The 16,864-nt window shown below is 46.8% G+C and overlaps 1 protein-coding gene across 2 annotated transcripts in view; it reads left to right on the top strand.

Annotated features, from left to right (window-relative positions):
• The window catches only part of ATG4C (autophagy related 4C cysteine peptidase), an 85,843-nt gene extending 79,970 nt beyond the window's left edge, over positions 1-5,873 (top strand). For both annotated transcript variants that reach the window (XM_063939200.1, XM_063939199.1), the window contains exon 11: positions 5,295-5,873. In XM_063939200.1, the coding sequence (XP_063795270.1) occupies positions 5,295-5,465 (171 nt within the window). In that variant the 3' untranslated portion in view covers positions 5,466-5,873. The remainder of the gene's footprint in view (positions 1-5,294) is intronic.
• The last annotated feature ends 10,991 nt before the right edge of the window (positions 5,874-16,864 follow it).

The following is a 16,864-nucleotide window of genomic DNA, read 5'->3' as shown; positions in this document are numbered from 1 at the left end:
TCTCAAGAGGTGCTAAGACAACACGGGTGGATTCTGAATATTCCAAAATCCCATTTAATCCCGACAACTCGTCTGCTGTTCCTAGGAATGATTCTGGACACGGTTCAGAAAAAGGTTTTCCTTCCAGAGGAAAAAGCCAAGGAGTTATCCGATCTGGTCAGGAACCTCCTAAAACCAGGAAAAGTGTCAGTACATCAATGCACAAGAGTCCTGGGAAAAATGGTGGCTTCTTACGAAGCAATTCCATTCGGCAGATTCCATGCAAGAATATTCCAAAGGGATCTGTTGGACAAATGGTCAGGGTCGCATCTGCAGATGCACCTGCGAATAACCATGTCACCAAAGACAAGGGTGTCACTTCTGTGGTGGTTGCAGAAGGCTCACCTATTAGAAGGCCGCAGATTCGGCATTCAGGATTGGATCCTGGTGACCACGGACGCCAGCCTGAGAGGCTGGGGAGCAGTCACACAAGGAAGAAACTTCCAGGGAGTATGGACGAGTCTGGAAAAGTCTCTTCACATAAACATTCTGGAACTAAGAGCAATCTACAATGCTCTAAGCCAGGCGGAACTTCTCCTGCAAGGAAAGCCGGTGTTGATTCAGTCGGACAACATCACGGCGGTCGCCCATGTAAACAGGCAGGGCGGCACAAGAAGCAGGAGTGCAATGGCAGAAGCTGCCAAGATTCTTCGCTGGGCGGAGAATCACGTGATAGCACTGTCAGCAGTGTTCATCCCGGGCGTGGACAACTGGGAAGCAGACTTCCTCAGCAGACACGATCTTCATCCGGGAGAGTGGGGTCTACATCCAGAAGTCTTCAACATGTTAATAGACCGTTGGGAAAGACTAATTGTAGACATGATGGCGTCTCGCCTCAACAAGAAACTGGACAAATATTGCGCCAGGTCAAGAGATCCACAGGCAATAGCTGTGGACGCACTGGTAACTCCTTGGGTGTACCAGTCAGTGTATGTGTTTCCTCCTCTGCCGCTCATACCAAAGGTATTGAAGATCATACGGCAAAGAAGAGTAAGAACAATACTAGTGGTTCCGGATTGGCCGAGAAGGACTTGGTATCCGGAACTTCAAGAGATGCTCACGGACGAACCGTGGCCTCTACCTCTGAGAAGGGACCTGCTACAGCAGGGTCCCTGTCTTTTTCAAGACTTACCGCGGCTGCGTTTGACGGCATGGCGGTTGAACGCCAGATCCTAAAAGGGAAAGGCATTCCAGAAGAAGTCATTCCTACCTTGATTAAGGCACGGAAGGAAGTCACCGTGAAACATTATCACCGCATTTGGCGAAAATATGTAGCGTGGTGCGAGGATCGGAGGGTTCCGACGGAGGAATTCCAACTGGGTCGTTTCCTACATTTCCTGCAATCAGGATTATCTATGGGTCTCAAATTGGGATCCATTAAGGTTCAAATTTCGGCCCTGTCAATATTCTTCCAAAAAGAATTGGCCTCTGTCCCTGAGGTCCAGACTTTTGTCAAGGGAGTACTGCATATACAGCCTCCTGTGGTGCCTCCGGTGGCACCGTGGGATCTAAATGTAGTTTTAGATTTCCTCAAATCCCATTGGTTTGAACCATTGAAAAAGGTGGATTTGAAATATCTCACATTGAAAGTGACTATGTTACTAGCCCTGGCCTCTGCCAGGAGAGTATCTGAATTGGCGGCTTTATCTTATAAAAGTCCTTATCTAATCTTCCATTCGGATAGGGCAGAACTGCGGACTCGTCCGCATTTTCTCCCTAAAGTGGTATCAGCATTTCATCTGAACCAACCTATTGTGGTGCCTGCGGCCACTAGCGACTTGGAGGACTCCAAGTTGTTGGACGTTGTCAGAGCCTTAAAAATATACATTGCAAGGACGGCTGGAGTCAGAAAATCTGACTCGCTGTTTATATTGTATGCACCCAACAAGTTGGGCGCACCTGCTTCTAAGCAGTCGATTGCTCGTTGGATTTGTAACACAATTCAACTTGCACATTCTGTGGCAGGCCTGCCACAGCCTAAAACTGTAAAAGCCCACTCCACAAGGAAGGTGGGCTCATCTTGGGCGGCTGCCCGAGGGGTCTCGGCATTACAACTCTGCCGAGCAGCTACGTGGTCGGGGGAGAACACGTTTGTAAAATTTTACAAATTTGATACCCTGGCAAAGGAGGACCTGGAGTTCTCTCATTCGGTGCTGCAGAGTCATCCGCACTCTCCCGCCCGTTTGGGAGCTTTGGTATAATCCCCATGGTCCTTTCAGGAACCCCAGCATCCACTTAGGACGATAGAGAAAATAAGAATTTACTTACCGATAATTCTATTTCTCGGAGTCCGTAGTGGATGCTGGGCGCCCATCCCAAGTGCGGATTATCTGCAATACTTGTACATAGTTATTGTTAACTAATTCGGGTTATTGTTAAGGAGCCATCTTTAAGAGGCCCTTTCTGTTGTCATACTGTTAACTGGGTTTAGATCACAAGTTGTACGGTGTGATTGGTGTGGCTGGTATGAGTCTTACCCGGGATTCAAAATGCCTCCCTTATTGTGTATGCTCGTCCGGGCACAGTACCTAACTGGAGTCTGGAGGAGGGTCATAGGGGGAGGAGCCAGTGCACACCACCTGACCTAGTAAAGCTTTACTTTTTTGTGCCCTGTCTCCTGCGGAGCCGCTATTCCCCATGGTCCTTTCAGGAACCCCAGCATCCACTACGGACTCCGAGAAATAGAATTATCGGTAAGTAAATTCTTATTATTAATTGGTTAGAAGTCCATAATTTTAATATTCGGACATATTTTTACTGGGTGCTATCGGGTGTGGTGTCTTATCATATAATTTTATACATACCAAGCATAAACGCATACGCCTTTAAGGGTATTCAGCTAGTTAATGAACCTGATTGCAGACTCTTTTCAGTTTGTATGCCGGGTCTGTTAAATTTGAACCCTAAAGAATATTTAACAACATTTCAGCTACATATACTTTAAAGTGCAATTATATCACAAACTCCAAAAAATGAATAATAAACGGTGTTCAATAAATTTACATATAGTGAATAACTGCACCACTCAGTGTCGATTTCTATAACATAGAGCTAATTTCATATATAATACTAATAATGGTATCCAATCTCATTACAATTGTGTTTCTTTCAATACCACATAGTTGCATCATATCTAACTCGTTTTCATAATATCTATTTAATATTCATTCCATTCATAATTTTAATACGATAATACAAAAAATTAGGTGCTCACTTAGATCACAATATCAGTGATTACAATTTAAACATACAAGTCTTACACATTGGACAAATACAGTCTAGTACAATGCATTCCAATATATATATATATATATATATATATATATATATATATATATATATATATATATATATATATATATATATATATATATATATATATATATATATATATATATATATATATATATATTCTCAAAAATGTCTAGATCCTGGGTAACCCAGTGTGATCATTATCATACACCTCCTATTGGGATACCTAGGTTTCTCCACGCTGCACTTTTTGTTCTACACCAGAAGGTGGCGCCATTGAAATAGAAATTCTTCACTCTGCGTCTGTGAATCGCTGTACACTGCGGACTTTTAAAAAGTTCTGTGCTTTTTTTTGCAATATACTTTTTCAGCTATTTTCCCCTAATAAAACATGTTCATTTCACAACTGTGCACTTGGCATACTTTCGTGTTTTGTTTCTTGTTTGTTTTATTTCCTCACATGGGGAGTAATAAGAATAACTGTATGTGTGTAATATCTGGGCAGCCTGAATGATCTGTGTGATACTGTACTAAGGGCCACTTTTATGTAGCTGTAACATTGAAAAATAGCTTATTACTTTTTAATTATTATTATTATTATACCACTGGTTACAACGTTGCATACCCAAAGTATTTGTACAGTAATTCAAATTAGTCCCTACACCGTTGGTGCTTAATTACCTATCACACAAGTGCACACACTACAGGGTCTTCTTATTGGCTATCTGTCGAATTGTGTGGAGGAACTTACACGAACATGGAGTGCACATACAAACTACACACATATATGGCCCTGGTTGGTAATCAAAACTAATGACCCCCACATATTTATTCTTGTTTTAGCAGGAAAAAAATACCCATGTTTCTGTCCTAATGTAGGACCTTTGTTACTAGGACCAACACGTCGGTTATTTTTGCTGCACTCTAGTGAGCTACTAATTATGACATGTATGTATTTATATTGTGTGTTTATATAATGTGTGTGAGGGTGTATAAGAGGGTACTGTATATGTGGTTATAGAACAGGTGGAGTAGACCTTGTATGGCTCACTGAGAGGTTGTCTGCTTGGAAAATCCTCCACCCTATCAGACAAGCTCCCACTCCCTTATCTCATGGGGCCCCTCAGCCGTTTCCTGGATGGAAGGGTCTGCCCTCCGCTTCTGACATGAAGCACTAGGACAGGTGTAGGCTATAAGGCACCTGATTGGCTGGCTGTAGCCTTCTCTCACTCGCTATTCCTAATGGTGCGCCGTGTGGAATACCTGCCCAATATTTTGCAAATCAGGAGAAGCTGCGGGAAAGACGTTGGCTGATATGGGATGCCCGGAAGTGGACATTTTACTTTTGGGAAAGGTTGGATATTGGGGGGAAAAAAGCTGCTTTCTTTAGGTCATTACAGGGTGTTTATATTAAAGGAATCTATTTACTAAACCATGGAGAGAGGTAAAGTACCAGCCAATCTGCTCCTAACTGCCATGTTGCAGGATCTGGTTGGTACTTTCTTTCTCCACTTTATCTCTCTCCAGTGTTTAGTAAGTAGACCCCTAACACTGAGGTCTATAGCCTTGGACAGAGATAAAGTACCAGCCAGTCAGCTCCTGTCCTTTTCCAAACACAGGGAGAGATGTACTAAGCAGTGAGCCAGTGGAGAAGTTGCCCATGGCTACCAATCAGCTGCTCTTTATACAAATTATAAATGTTGCGGCAATGCTAATTGGTTGCCATGGGCAACTTCTCCACTGGCTCACTTCCCACTCTTTTTTCACTGCTTAGTACATCTCCCCCAAAGCCTGTAACATGGCAGTTATGAGCTAGTTGGTTGGTACTTTATCTCTCTCCACTTTATAAATAGACCCCATGATGCTGTATTGCTCTACACTAGCCATACAGTTATACCTTGCGCTTGGCATACGTTTAGCTCAACTCCCTTTGTGCTGGGAAGCTGTCGTTTTGCATTTCATTCGTCCATTCCTTGATCTATTTACTGTATCTTATGTTCCAGGTGCTGAAATCTTCTAGCAAGCAGAATTACCCTTTATTTACCTTTGTAAATGGACATGCTCAAGACTTTGATTTTGCCTGCACTCCGGTCTACGAGGAGAATGACCTTTTCACAGAGGATGAGAAGAAAAGATTAAAAAGACTTAGCACCGAGGAGTTTGTCTTACTGTGAATTTTCCGTGCGCCCTGTACCAGGCAATTCTCCACGGCGCATCCATCCTGACACACAAACACTAGAACAAGAGACTGTATTTTGTTTGTTTTTTTCCCCGTGTTTTTTTTTGTTTTTACAATCTCTTTTTTAAATGATGTTTTCTTAATGTGTTTTTTATGCTCTTTCGGGGCCTTTTACAAATGTCTCATTTTTGTACGGTGGTTACACTAATGACTGTTTAATAATGCATGTGACTGGGACACCTACAAATTGGACCGAATGCACCGTTTTCTCATCTCCGCCACCGAGGGTGCTTGCGTCACTGTGATCTGTACAGTATCTTAGGTTTTAAACTGTTTCCGTTCAATAGGCATCAGATCCTTTTATCTCCTATGGCCACGTAAAATAAAACTAGGTTGGTATGGACTATGGTGTGGTTGTGGTGTTGGCATCTGCCATAGAAGGCGCAATTTTCTGAAGTTGGGTAATGCGGGCTATGGATTATGTTGTCGACTTGTCCTGGGGCCAATGGTACTGGATCAGTGTCCATTTTGCCCGAACTGGCTAAGATATGGTACCGGTAGTGCTCCTCTTTCAACCATATTTGACAACGCAACATGGCCAGTAATGAAGTCGGTTACTTAAATTTTTATAAATAGCATTATTTTTATTTGGTCTACACAGTGCAATTTTGAGCCAGTTGCCCAATACAGTTGCATACAGTACCTCTTGTGCGAGGAGACCTTGGTGACTCACGACCTTATTCGGCCTCTTAGTTTTTGTAAATGGAAGTCATGAACTTAGAATAGTTGGGTTTTTTGTTTTTGTTCTTATCGTCCTGATGCACCAAGCTTACTCATGCTGATCCTGTAGAACCACACAGAAAAAAAGAAAATGCAGGAGCACAATCTAAGCACTAAGAACACTTTTAATCGGAACCTCACCCGCCTGCCCTTAGGTGTTTTTAATTAGTATGGGCCCTTGCATTTGCTGACTGCATATTAGAATTGGCACTATGATGGGTAAGACCTGGATAAATGTATTTACCATGTCCGTATTGGGGATGTTAGGGACCCACCTGACGAGGTCAACTGGTCATGGTAGGTGGGCCCACATTTTTGGCCAAAAATTGTGCTAAGAACCTCAATTGCTCTTAATGTCATGCTGTAGTGTTTACTATAGTTGTTCTGATTAGCAGTGTTCTTAGTGCTCAGAGTGTGCACCTGTATTTTCTTTTTTTCTGTATGGCACTACAAGTTAGCACCTCATGTTTAAAATTATAGTATGCAATCCTCCCTCCCCCCCCCAGTCCTGTAGAACACCTCTGACCTATTTTACCGTATATGAAGCCAACAATGCCTTACAGTAATAATTAAAAGGCAGATTGTAAAATGTGTATGATACATGTGCCATTGGTTTTCATTAGGTGTCCACTAATCTGCGACAATATGTCCTTGATAATTTGTTACTCTTTTGCTGCATAAAACAAGGGTGCTCCCTTGTATAGGGGTTTCCATGTAGTGGAAATCTACAAATGACAATTGCCACTTTCCATACTGTAGTTCTGTTCTTTTCAGCCCATGACCAGGGCTACTGTAAGACCTGCCAGAGTATATTGCCCCCAAACTAGGCACACATGGAACCTTACTGGGGGCATATACAGTTTGCCCAGGAGACGGTGATTGGCAAGTGGCTTCCCCAGTATACTCTATTCAATGGGCTGAACTAGGCTTCTTCACCACTAGTGGTTCGGCCTCGTGTTGGTGCTCCTTACTGCTGTAGCCCACTGCTGTTTATTATAGAAGCAATGGTAGCCAACAAGGTGGTTGATATCAGCCAGGATACTTAGCTTGGCATTTTCTTCTGGATGGACCATTGAAGTCTACAAGACCTCCGATAAATGGTCCACTTGGTGCAGAAATATCCCCCAATGTTTTACTGAGCACTTATAAAATAAGAATTAGAGTGAAAATCAGCTTGAATTATACACAGAATATTTAGCGTTTGGCTATTACAGTGCTGTTGTTGGCTGCACCTGCTGAATGTGCCATTTTGGGGGAGGAAGCAAGAGTCATGATCATGTGCCCTACCACTGGAAATGTCTCTTATTGGTTCCTAGTGAGTTGGGCGACTGTTCTCACAGATCATTTTTGATCAGTCTCCAATATGGCTGCTTGGATTGTGAAGAATTTGATGGAGATGTGTGACACATTGGTAATTTGTCCTCCCAAAAATCAACGTTTGCAGTTGACGCCATCAATACGAGGTTGTAGGTTAATGTATGTGTTGAGAGAGAACGTGCGTTGAATTCTAAGTCTTGTTTCCCAATGAATTCTTGTGATGCAGAAACCCTGTACGACCCCAGGTCCAACAGGAGAGAGTGGCCAAATGGCTATTATAGTGCTTCAACAGAAGTTCCATCAGACAAAGGTGCCCTACACACTGGTAGATATTTAAGAACGATATGGATGCTATCGGTCAAAAATGAACGATATAGCGTTCTTATTATTCAGTGTGGAGGCACCGTTGATGAACGATGCGTGTCCCCGTAGTCGTTCATCGTTGGTCTATCATCGTTTATCAATGCAAGCCAATTTGGACGATATCGTTGTATGCAATGTGCAATACGCTTAAATCGTTCAGTTTGTATGCTCAAAATCGTTACTAAAAACTACCTGAAAACTTGTTCATCGCTCATATCCTTCATCGGGCAAATCACTCAAATCTCTGTGTGTAGGGCCCTTTGGCTCGGTCCACTTGTTGCAAAAGGTCTCCCTTCTCCAAGGCAGGAATGGTTAATGTAAATGCGGGTCTCTGTTGAGCAAGTCTTCAGCGTGTTCCACACCCTTGTTTTTATGCTAATGCACATTCCTGTGTTATAGGGTACCCAGCCTTTGCTTTCCATCCGCATGGGAAAAACGGCCTGTTTTTGTTTTCTCGACTGCTAACAATGAACAGAGGAATTGATTCAGTGTCCTGATGAAGCAATACTGGAGTAATTTTAATTGTCGCCATGTAACACTTGCGATCTGTACGATGACTTATGCTCTGTTTTCTGAGATCTGGGTCTACACAAAGCATTAGAAATTATAAACACGACAACATGCTCTCTGCATATTGTCAGCGCTATATGAAAGAGCGTTTGTGTCGGGGTGAGCGGCTCTGAGGGTATCCACTGTTTTAAAGTGTATTTACAGAGATGTATGAATATTTGATTAATGAGTCATGGTCTTGGGAGCAATGTAATAACTGAACCTCTTTACAAAGGCGACTCGTTGACCATTTCCACAGCTGCCAGTCACAGCGCTGACACTGCGGCCTTTCGTGGCATAATGTATTCAGTAGGGAGAATTCCTCTCTTTTAGAAGTGGATCAGAGGCATTATTCAGTTATCTGTGCTAAGCCCTTGTAAGATCAATTTACAAAGTCTGCTTTCTAAAGCCCCTTTTCCCCTGTGGAAACCAGCGTTGACACGTGGCGTGTAAGAGTCTCTTTCTGTACAAATAAAACGCTTGTTTGCTGTGTATTCTGCAGGCCCACGTTGTGAATCGCCTCTGTGTTTGGTAAAGGCAAGAGACAATATTTCCCTGTTTTGGTTACTGCTATATTATTTATAGTCCTATACATCCATAATGCATTCCCTTGGTGTGTTCGGCTGGGGTTAGAGGTCGTGGATGTTTTACAGGGAAAACGTAACCAGACTGCGTACAAATAAATGTAATTAAATGTTGCTATTTATTTTGCTGGGAAGATCTGGTTTATTTTTACAGATATCTAATGGTTCCACTAGGACACTGTCTATGTACGAAGCCTTGGAGAGAGATAAAGTACCAGTCAATCAGCTCCTAACTTCCATGTTACAGTCTGTTTGAAAAATTACAGGAGCTGATTGGCTGGTATTTTTATATCCGTCCCTTTTATCTTTCTCCAAGGCTTAGTGCATAGACCCCTTATTTTTCTACAGTTATATGGTGGCGTGGGATTGCACAGATTGGAGGACCTATGTGCCTGTCCGGTGAGGGGCTTATTAAAGGTCAATGAGTTGTTTATTTTTATGTATTTTTGTATTTATAACCTCTATATTTTAACTTGGGCGTGGTATTAAATGTCGGCATGGCCATGACAAAATAGACGTGTGTACAGTATTTTAGTCCTAACCCTGTGACTGTTGATATCATCACTGTCGTTTGATGACTCCTGTATTCTGAACGCTGGCATAATGACTACATACCCTTTAATTGTATAGGGAGGGTTTCGGGGTTCTTGTTTTATAATACATTCCCACAGGTACCTCCCACTTTCCCTAAATGAAACTTATGCAATTGGTCCTGTTGCAAACACCTTAGAATCAAATCAACAAGAGAGAAATGCAAAACCGCAATAGGCTGGGATAATAGGCCCCTAATTCAATGTAAATCCCCAGACTATAGGGGATCGTGAACTGTGTACAGCAGATGCACCTTCTAGGCCCAATGTATGTGTCTGGGCAATGGGGGTCATTCCGAGTTGATCGCTAGCTGCATTCGTTCGCTGTGCAGCGATGAGGCAAAAAATCGACACTTATGCGTATGCGGCGCAATGCGCACGCGTGTCGTACTATTGCAATGAACGATGTAGTTTCACACAAGGTCTAGCGAAGCTTTTCAGTCGCACTGCTGGCCGCAGAGTGATTGACAGGAAGTGGGCGTTTCTGGGTGTCAACTGGCCGTTTTCAGGGAGTGTTCTGAAAAACGCAGGCGTGCCAGGAAAAACGCAGGCGTGGCTGGCCGAACGCAGGGCGTGTTTGTGATGTCAAAACAGGAACTGAACAGTATGAAGTGATCGCAAGCGCTGAGTAGGTCTGAAGCTACTCTGAAACTGCACAAAAAAACGTTGCTGCCGCTCTGCGATCCTTTCGTTCGCACTTCTGCTAATCTAAAATACACTCCCAGTGGGCGGCGGCATAGCGTTTGCACGGCTGCTAAAAACTGCTAGCGAGCGAACAACTCGGAATGACCACCCATGTCTCTAATTCCGAGTTGATCGCACGGTAGCAGTTTTTTGCAGCGCTGCGATCAGGGGGGAGTGTATTTTAGCTTAGCAAGTGTGCGAACGCTTGTGCAGCTGAGCTCTGCAAAAAGTTTTTGTGCTGTTTCTGAGTAACTCAGAACTTACTCAGCTGCTGCGATCACTTCAGCCTGTCCGGTCCCGGAATTGACGTCAGACACCCGCTCTGCAAACGCTTGGACACGCCTGCGTTTTCCACGGCACTCCCAGAAAACGGTCAGTTGCCACCCAGAAACGCCTTCTTGCTGTCAATCACCTTGCGATTGCATTCTTCATAAGGTCCCACACTGCCCGGCGTTTCCCGTCCCTGGGCAGCGACGAGCCTGCGCATTGCGGTCGCGGCGCATGTGCAGTTCAGACCCGATCGCACCGCTGCGAACAACTGCAGCGTGCGATCGGATCGGAATGACCCCCGATGTCCCTATTACCTGTCACTGATCGGCTAAGTGGGTTCAGTATGATTTACCGATGGAAACAATACAGACAGTCAAATCCCAACAGCCATTGACCAGTGGTCAAAATACCGACATTCATTGTGCCGACATGTTCTACATGCCGACATAGTCAGAATACGACATGAGGTTTTTTCCAGTTTTTATGTGTCAATGTCGACACGGATACCGTGTAAGTGTACCTCGTTCGCTCGCTGCGCTCGCCATGCGTCGGGCACTATTATAGTCTCCCTCCAGGTTCATTGGGATGGTAAAGTATGAACAAGTCTGTTTTTGATCAAAAAGCCTTTAAAACGCATATCGGCATTTTTACATTCCATGTCAGCATTTTGGACATGTCTGTAATTTGACCGTGTCGGTCAAGGGCTGTCGGTGTTATGACAGTCAGTATTGTGTCTGTCTGTAAATCAACTGCTACCCGGCTAAGTGATAGGACTACCCAAGGTCTAATTCCACACCGCATAAGTCCTGGGCCCACTGCTATGAGATGTAGGGTACATTTACTAAACTGTTATTGCCGAGGGTTTGAAATCGCCAGTGGTTTTCATCTGCAAAGCACTGGATTTCGTGTTCACCTGCGGCATTTTTACTGTTCACCTGCGGCATTTTTACTGTTCACCTGCGGCATTTTTACTGTTCACCTGCGGCATTTTTACTGTTCACCTGCGGCATGTACTGTTCACCTGCGGCATTTTTACTGTTCACCTGCGGCATTTTTACTGTTCACCTGCGGCATTTTTACTGTTCACCTGCGGCATTTTTACTGTTCACCTGCGGCATTTACTGTTCACCTGCGGGATTTGCTATTCAGTGATTTGCAAATGACAAATATAACTCTAGATGTTCCCCACATCATAAAGTTATAAATGCCGCTCTAGTCATAAACGGTCGTGTAGACCATACTGCCTAATCTGCCGCACACTTTTTCTCAGTCAGCCTCCTGTGTGGCTGGTACACCCTCATCCCATCCGTGTCCTAGTGAAGCAGGCAGAATGAGAAAGGAATTGTGGTGCCGTATGGAGGGGGTAGTGCTAAATGACGCAAATTTGTGTCATTTACTCCCCGTGGATCCGCAAATCACTCCATTTTGGGGGTGGGGCCTATTGACCGACCGGCTTTCCCCGCCCTCTCCGAAGTGGCATGCAGCGTCTTCTCTCCGCGCTTTTACCGGTGAGGAGACTCAAAGGTAGGCAAATAGGGGTTACAACAATTATTATTGCCCCTTTCATTTTATTGAGATATATCTTTTATTATATTAAAAATTATTTTTGCTACCAAATGTATTAATAAAATAGTATATCCCGCATAAGAGAATTATTAATGACTAGGTGCTTCATCGCGCCCTACGGGCGCTCTTCACACCGTCGCAAGGGGCTACGACCCCTTAACTTTTGCATGCCTTTCTGGGGTTTAATATTTGTATTATATGGAGTATTACCTGCATTCCTTTGTTAGTGGTTAAATATTGCACAATGAAAGGGCGTGCGATGGTGAAGGAGGCGCAGCCCCTTGCGACGGCGTGAACAGCACCTGCAGGGCACGATGTACAGAATGTAGCGGGTGCGGGGGGGACTGCGGATGGTGTCTGTAGATGCTGCGGGTGGAGGGGAGGCAGAAGTGGGGGTGGGGCCCAGATGGGGAAGGTTCGGGAGGTGCTGCGCGTGGGGGAGGGGCAGAGGAGTGGGGGATGCAGATGGGGGAGGGGTCCGGAGGCACTGCAGGTGGGGGAGGGGCAGGGGTGCCACGGGTGGGAGAGGGGCAGGTGTGGGGATGTTGTGGATGGGTGAAGGGTTCCGGAGGTGCTGTGGGATGGGTGTGCCGGGGGTTGGGTAGGGGACCGCAGGCACCATGGGTAGGGTAGGGGCAGGTACGGGTGTTGCGGCGGATGGGAAAGGAGGTCCGGAGGTGCTGCAGGTGGTGGAGGGGCTGGTGCGGGGGTGCCATTGGTGGGGGAGGGGTGGGTGAGGGGGGGACCGCTGATGGAGGAGGGTGTCTGCAGATGCTGCGGGTGGAGGGGGGCAGGTGTGGGGGGAGACGTATAAGGGGGGTGAATGGTGGAAGGGGCCTGGAGGTGCTGTGGGTGGTGAAGGGGTGGAGGAGTGGGAGCCACGGGTGGTGTAGGGGGTCTGGAGGCACAGCATGTGGGGGAGGGGTGGAGTGCCGCATGTGGTGGAGGGGAAGGTGCGGAGGTGTAGTGCATTGGGGAGAGGTCTGGAGGCGCTGCTGGTACTGTACATGCCATAAAAGGTAGTTGGAGGGTATGCAGTAACAGGGCCAGGACAGGGGTGACAGGGTCAGTACAGGGTTGACGGGGCCAGGACAGGGGTGACGGTGCCAGGACAGGGGTGACGGTGCCAGGACAGGGGTGACGGTGCCAGGACAGGGGTGACGGGGCCAGGACAGAAATGATAGGGACAGGATAGGGGTGACAGGGCCAGGGTAGGGGCGGCAGGACCAGGACAGGGGTGACGGGGCCAGTATAGGGTTGACAGGGCAAGCACAGGGGTGACAGGGCCAGGATAGGGGTAACAGGGCCAGCATAAGGGTGACAGGGCCAGAATAAGGGTGGCAGGGCAAGGCCAGGGGTGACAGGGACATGACAGAACACAGGGCACGGGAGAGATTGGTATTAGGGACAAAACAGTGGTGACAGACAGATGTGTCTTACCGGAGTCACTGCTGCTGGCTGCTGCTGTTCCATTCCAACCTGTTGGGATCTGCTGCTGCTGGAGACTTGGCATGGCTGACTCTCTCAGGCTGGAGTCCTGCTTTCTCTGCCAGTCCGCATCCCTCCCCCCCTCCTCAGTCACACACCGCAGACCTCGCGCAGCTGCCGGGCACTGTGGTAAGGTGAGACTGGAAATGACTGGTTAGCCCCCAGGAGATGCTGCGGCTGGAGGGAGGAGGGGGTCATAGCATGCACGTGGCGCGGACCTCACGGCTTCCGGGCACTGTGGTAAGGGGAGACTGGGAGTGACTGGTTAGCTCCCAGGAGACGCTGCGGCTGGAGGGAGGAGTGGGTCAGAGCCTGCAAGCAGCTCGGATTTCTGCAGCGCTACCCGCCAGCTAAAGTGTGTGAATGAGCTGGGCGCACTCCACTGCGGGTGGCAGCGCTGCAGCTGGCGGTGGGGTTGCCGGGGCTGGAGATAACAGAGGCAGTATGGAACCTGCACAGCGGCAGGTGCCCCACTAAACTGCAGCTAAGAAGCGTGGAGTGTGTCAGAAAGTGACGCTCCTCCGCACCAGAGAGACCCTGCTGAGTATGCCGATGTGGGGGGTCAAGCACACAGTGAGCCGGTGCCCGTCTGTCTGTATGACATACCCCTCACACACCCCCATACCTCCCAAATGTCCCGATTTTCGCGGGACAGTCCCATTTTTTGGGGTCTGTCCCGCTGTCCCACCCGCGGGTCGCAGTGTCCGGCGGTGGGGGGTGGCAGTTGGAAAGCTCCTGTACTCGCTGTTCTGCTTAGCAGAGCAGCGGTGAATAGTGGAGACCGAGGGAGAGGGGGCATCAGGGGGTACGGATTACGGGGGGGGTTCCAGCAGCAGAGCCGGATTAAGGGGGGGGGGGTGGCCAGGGGATACGTACCGTTGGCCCCACAGTTTTAGGGGGCCCCCCGGCTGGAGTAGCTCTGTCCCAGCTCAGAAGCTCCCCCCATCCTGCCAGCAACAGCGGCAGCATTGTGCTACAGTCAGCACACGCTGCTGCATATTGGCAGGTCTGTGGTGTTGCAGGGAGGCAGCAGTCTCCCAGCTTTCTTCTCCCTGTGCGGGTGTGTAGGGGGAGCGACCACCTCCTCTGGATTTAGCCCTAGCTGAGGGGCCAAAATCCCATAAAAAAAATAAAAATCGGAATTTGCATAAGGGGGCGTGGCCGCGCGGGCCGCGATTAGGCCACGCCCCCAACCCACAGCAGGCACAGCAATGAGATAGGGCTCCCCTGTCTCAAGTGCCCTGTGCCCCCCGGACTCATAATCAGCCCTGGGGGCATGCCAGCAGCTCTCAGAGCGCTGGGCAAGCCCCCTCACTGACGAAAACGGGGGCCCTCCCGTGAAGCCACGCCCCCTTTTCGCCGAGTGTGTTTCCCTCCTTCTGCCTGGAGAAAGCTCCTGCAGAAAGCTGGGAGGTATGCACCCCTGCCTGTGACATGCCCAATGCCCATGCTATCTGCTTCTGCTCCTAGTCTCCTGTAGATTTGGCCAGATCTCTGTGACTCATTTGAATAACTCCGCCCACTGTTGTGACTCCGCCCAGCGTTAGCAAATGAATCACAAGGTCACAGAATAGGGCTATTATATAGGAGATATCTGCTCCATTAAATACATAATGACTACTCTAATTCTGCGTATTCTGATTCCTCACCACCTGATTGGCCAGATAGCTCAAACATGCTCGGCGGGATGTACTGGCGTCCGAGATCGTCGGAGGTGCGGAGTGCTGGCCGTTCTCTGACTTTTTTTTTTTTTTAAAGGGGCACTCACAAGGCAAAACTATGCCTTGTTAGTGATCGCCCCTTTAAAACAAAGTCTGAGATCAAGTCGGCATCCCGCAGCTCCGGCGACCTCGGACGCCATTATATCCCGTCCGCTGGTGGTTTCTATTGTTCACTGGTAAAAAATAAAAATCAGGACAGCGAGGTGGTTAGCTGCGTATTCTAAACTAGTGTTTTTTGTTCTGGCGATTTTATCGGGTTCAGTATGATTTACCGACAGCCATTGACCGACAGTCAAAATACCGATATTCATATGCCGACATGTTCAAAATGGCACCATAGAATACCGACATTTGAAATGCCGACATGTCAAAATACCGACATGAGGGTTTTTTGTGGAGGTTTGTGTCAATGTCGACATAGGTTGACATGGACACCATGCCCAAAGCGCAAGCAATGCGAGGGGACGCGGTACACTTACACGGTGTCCATGTTGACGTTTGTCAACATTGATAACAAAAAACTCATGTCGGTATTTCAAATGTTGGTTTTCTTACTATGTTGCCATTTTGGACATGTCGGTATTTTGACTGTCGGTCAATGGCTGTTGGAATTATGACCGTCGGCAAATCAACTGCTACCCGTTTTTATCTTTTAGTAAAAGTGTGGTTTATAAAACCGCTCTGAAAAGATCCATTAAACGTCTGTCTCAACTACCTGTTCTCGATTTACGCCACATCGTCTTGCTATTTTAACCTATTCCATTCATACTTGGCTAGTTCCTAAACGGGCAAGTCTCGGTGTGACTAATGTTTTTTCCTAGAGTGCAGCCAGTTGCCTCCTTGCTGGTGTGCCCGGTAAAGACCAGGCACTCCTTTAGACTACACGTCCTTGGTGAGCCACCGCCATCTGCAAGCAGCAAAATTGGTTTGCTGCTGGTGTTTGTGGGAAAACCTTGAGAGTCCACGGGTATAAACATTGTGTTTTGAGACCAATTTCAATGTTTGGTCCTGACCTGCCATCAAATAGGCAAGTTCTAAAAATGTTTTGCGCCTAGAGCTCAAGTTCCCCCAGCGCCCCTGGCCTTGGTGTCCCTGGTTGTTAAACTTTTTATATTTGTTTGGTTTTGCAGTAGCGGGATTGTATGGGCCTTGGGGTTGATATTTTGTTCATGGTGTCTGAGCCTTTTTTCTTTTTCCTCTGTACAAAAACAGTTTTCGTGCACTGTAGGGCTACTGTAATCTGTGGAGCACTGTATCCTAATAATGAGCTTCAAACCTTTCAGAATGTCCCTTTTGTTTCCCTTCTTCTCTAAGATCTTCCGCCCAATCTGTTCTTTGCCTTCAGAACCTGACAAACTCGTGGGAGCCTTCGCACAAAAACTATTTTAATAATTTGTCAATCACACAAAAGCCTCAATTGTTTTATTTCCTCTTTGAACCAAGTCAACTTAAACGGAGATCTGTCATGATATATCAAAGAGG

The sequence above is a fragment of the Pseudophryne corroboree genome, chromosome 9 (genome assembly GCF_028390025.1).
Source record: "Pseudophryne corroboree isolate aPseCor3 chromosome 9, aPseCor3.hap2, whole genome shotgun sequence".
In the NCBI taxonomy this organism is placed as follows: Eukaryota; Metazoa; Chordata; class Amphibia; order Anura; family Myobatrachidae; genus Pseudophryne; species Pseudophryne corroboree.
Note: the sequence above shows the minus strand (reverse complement) of the source record. Positions and strands in the feature narration are given on the sequence as shown.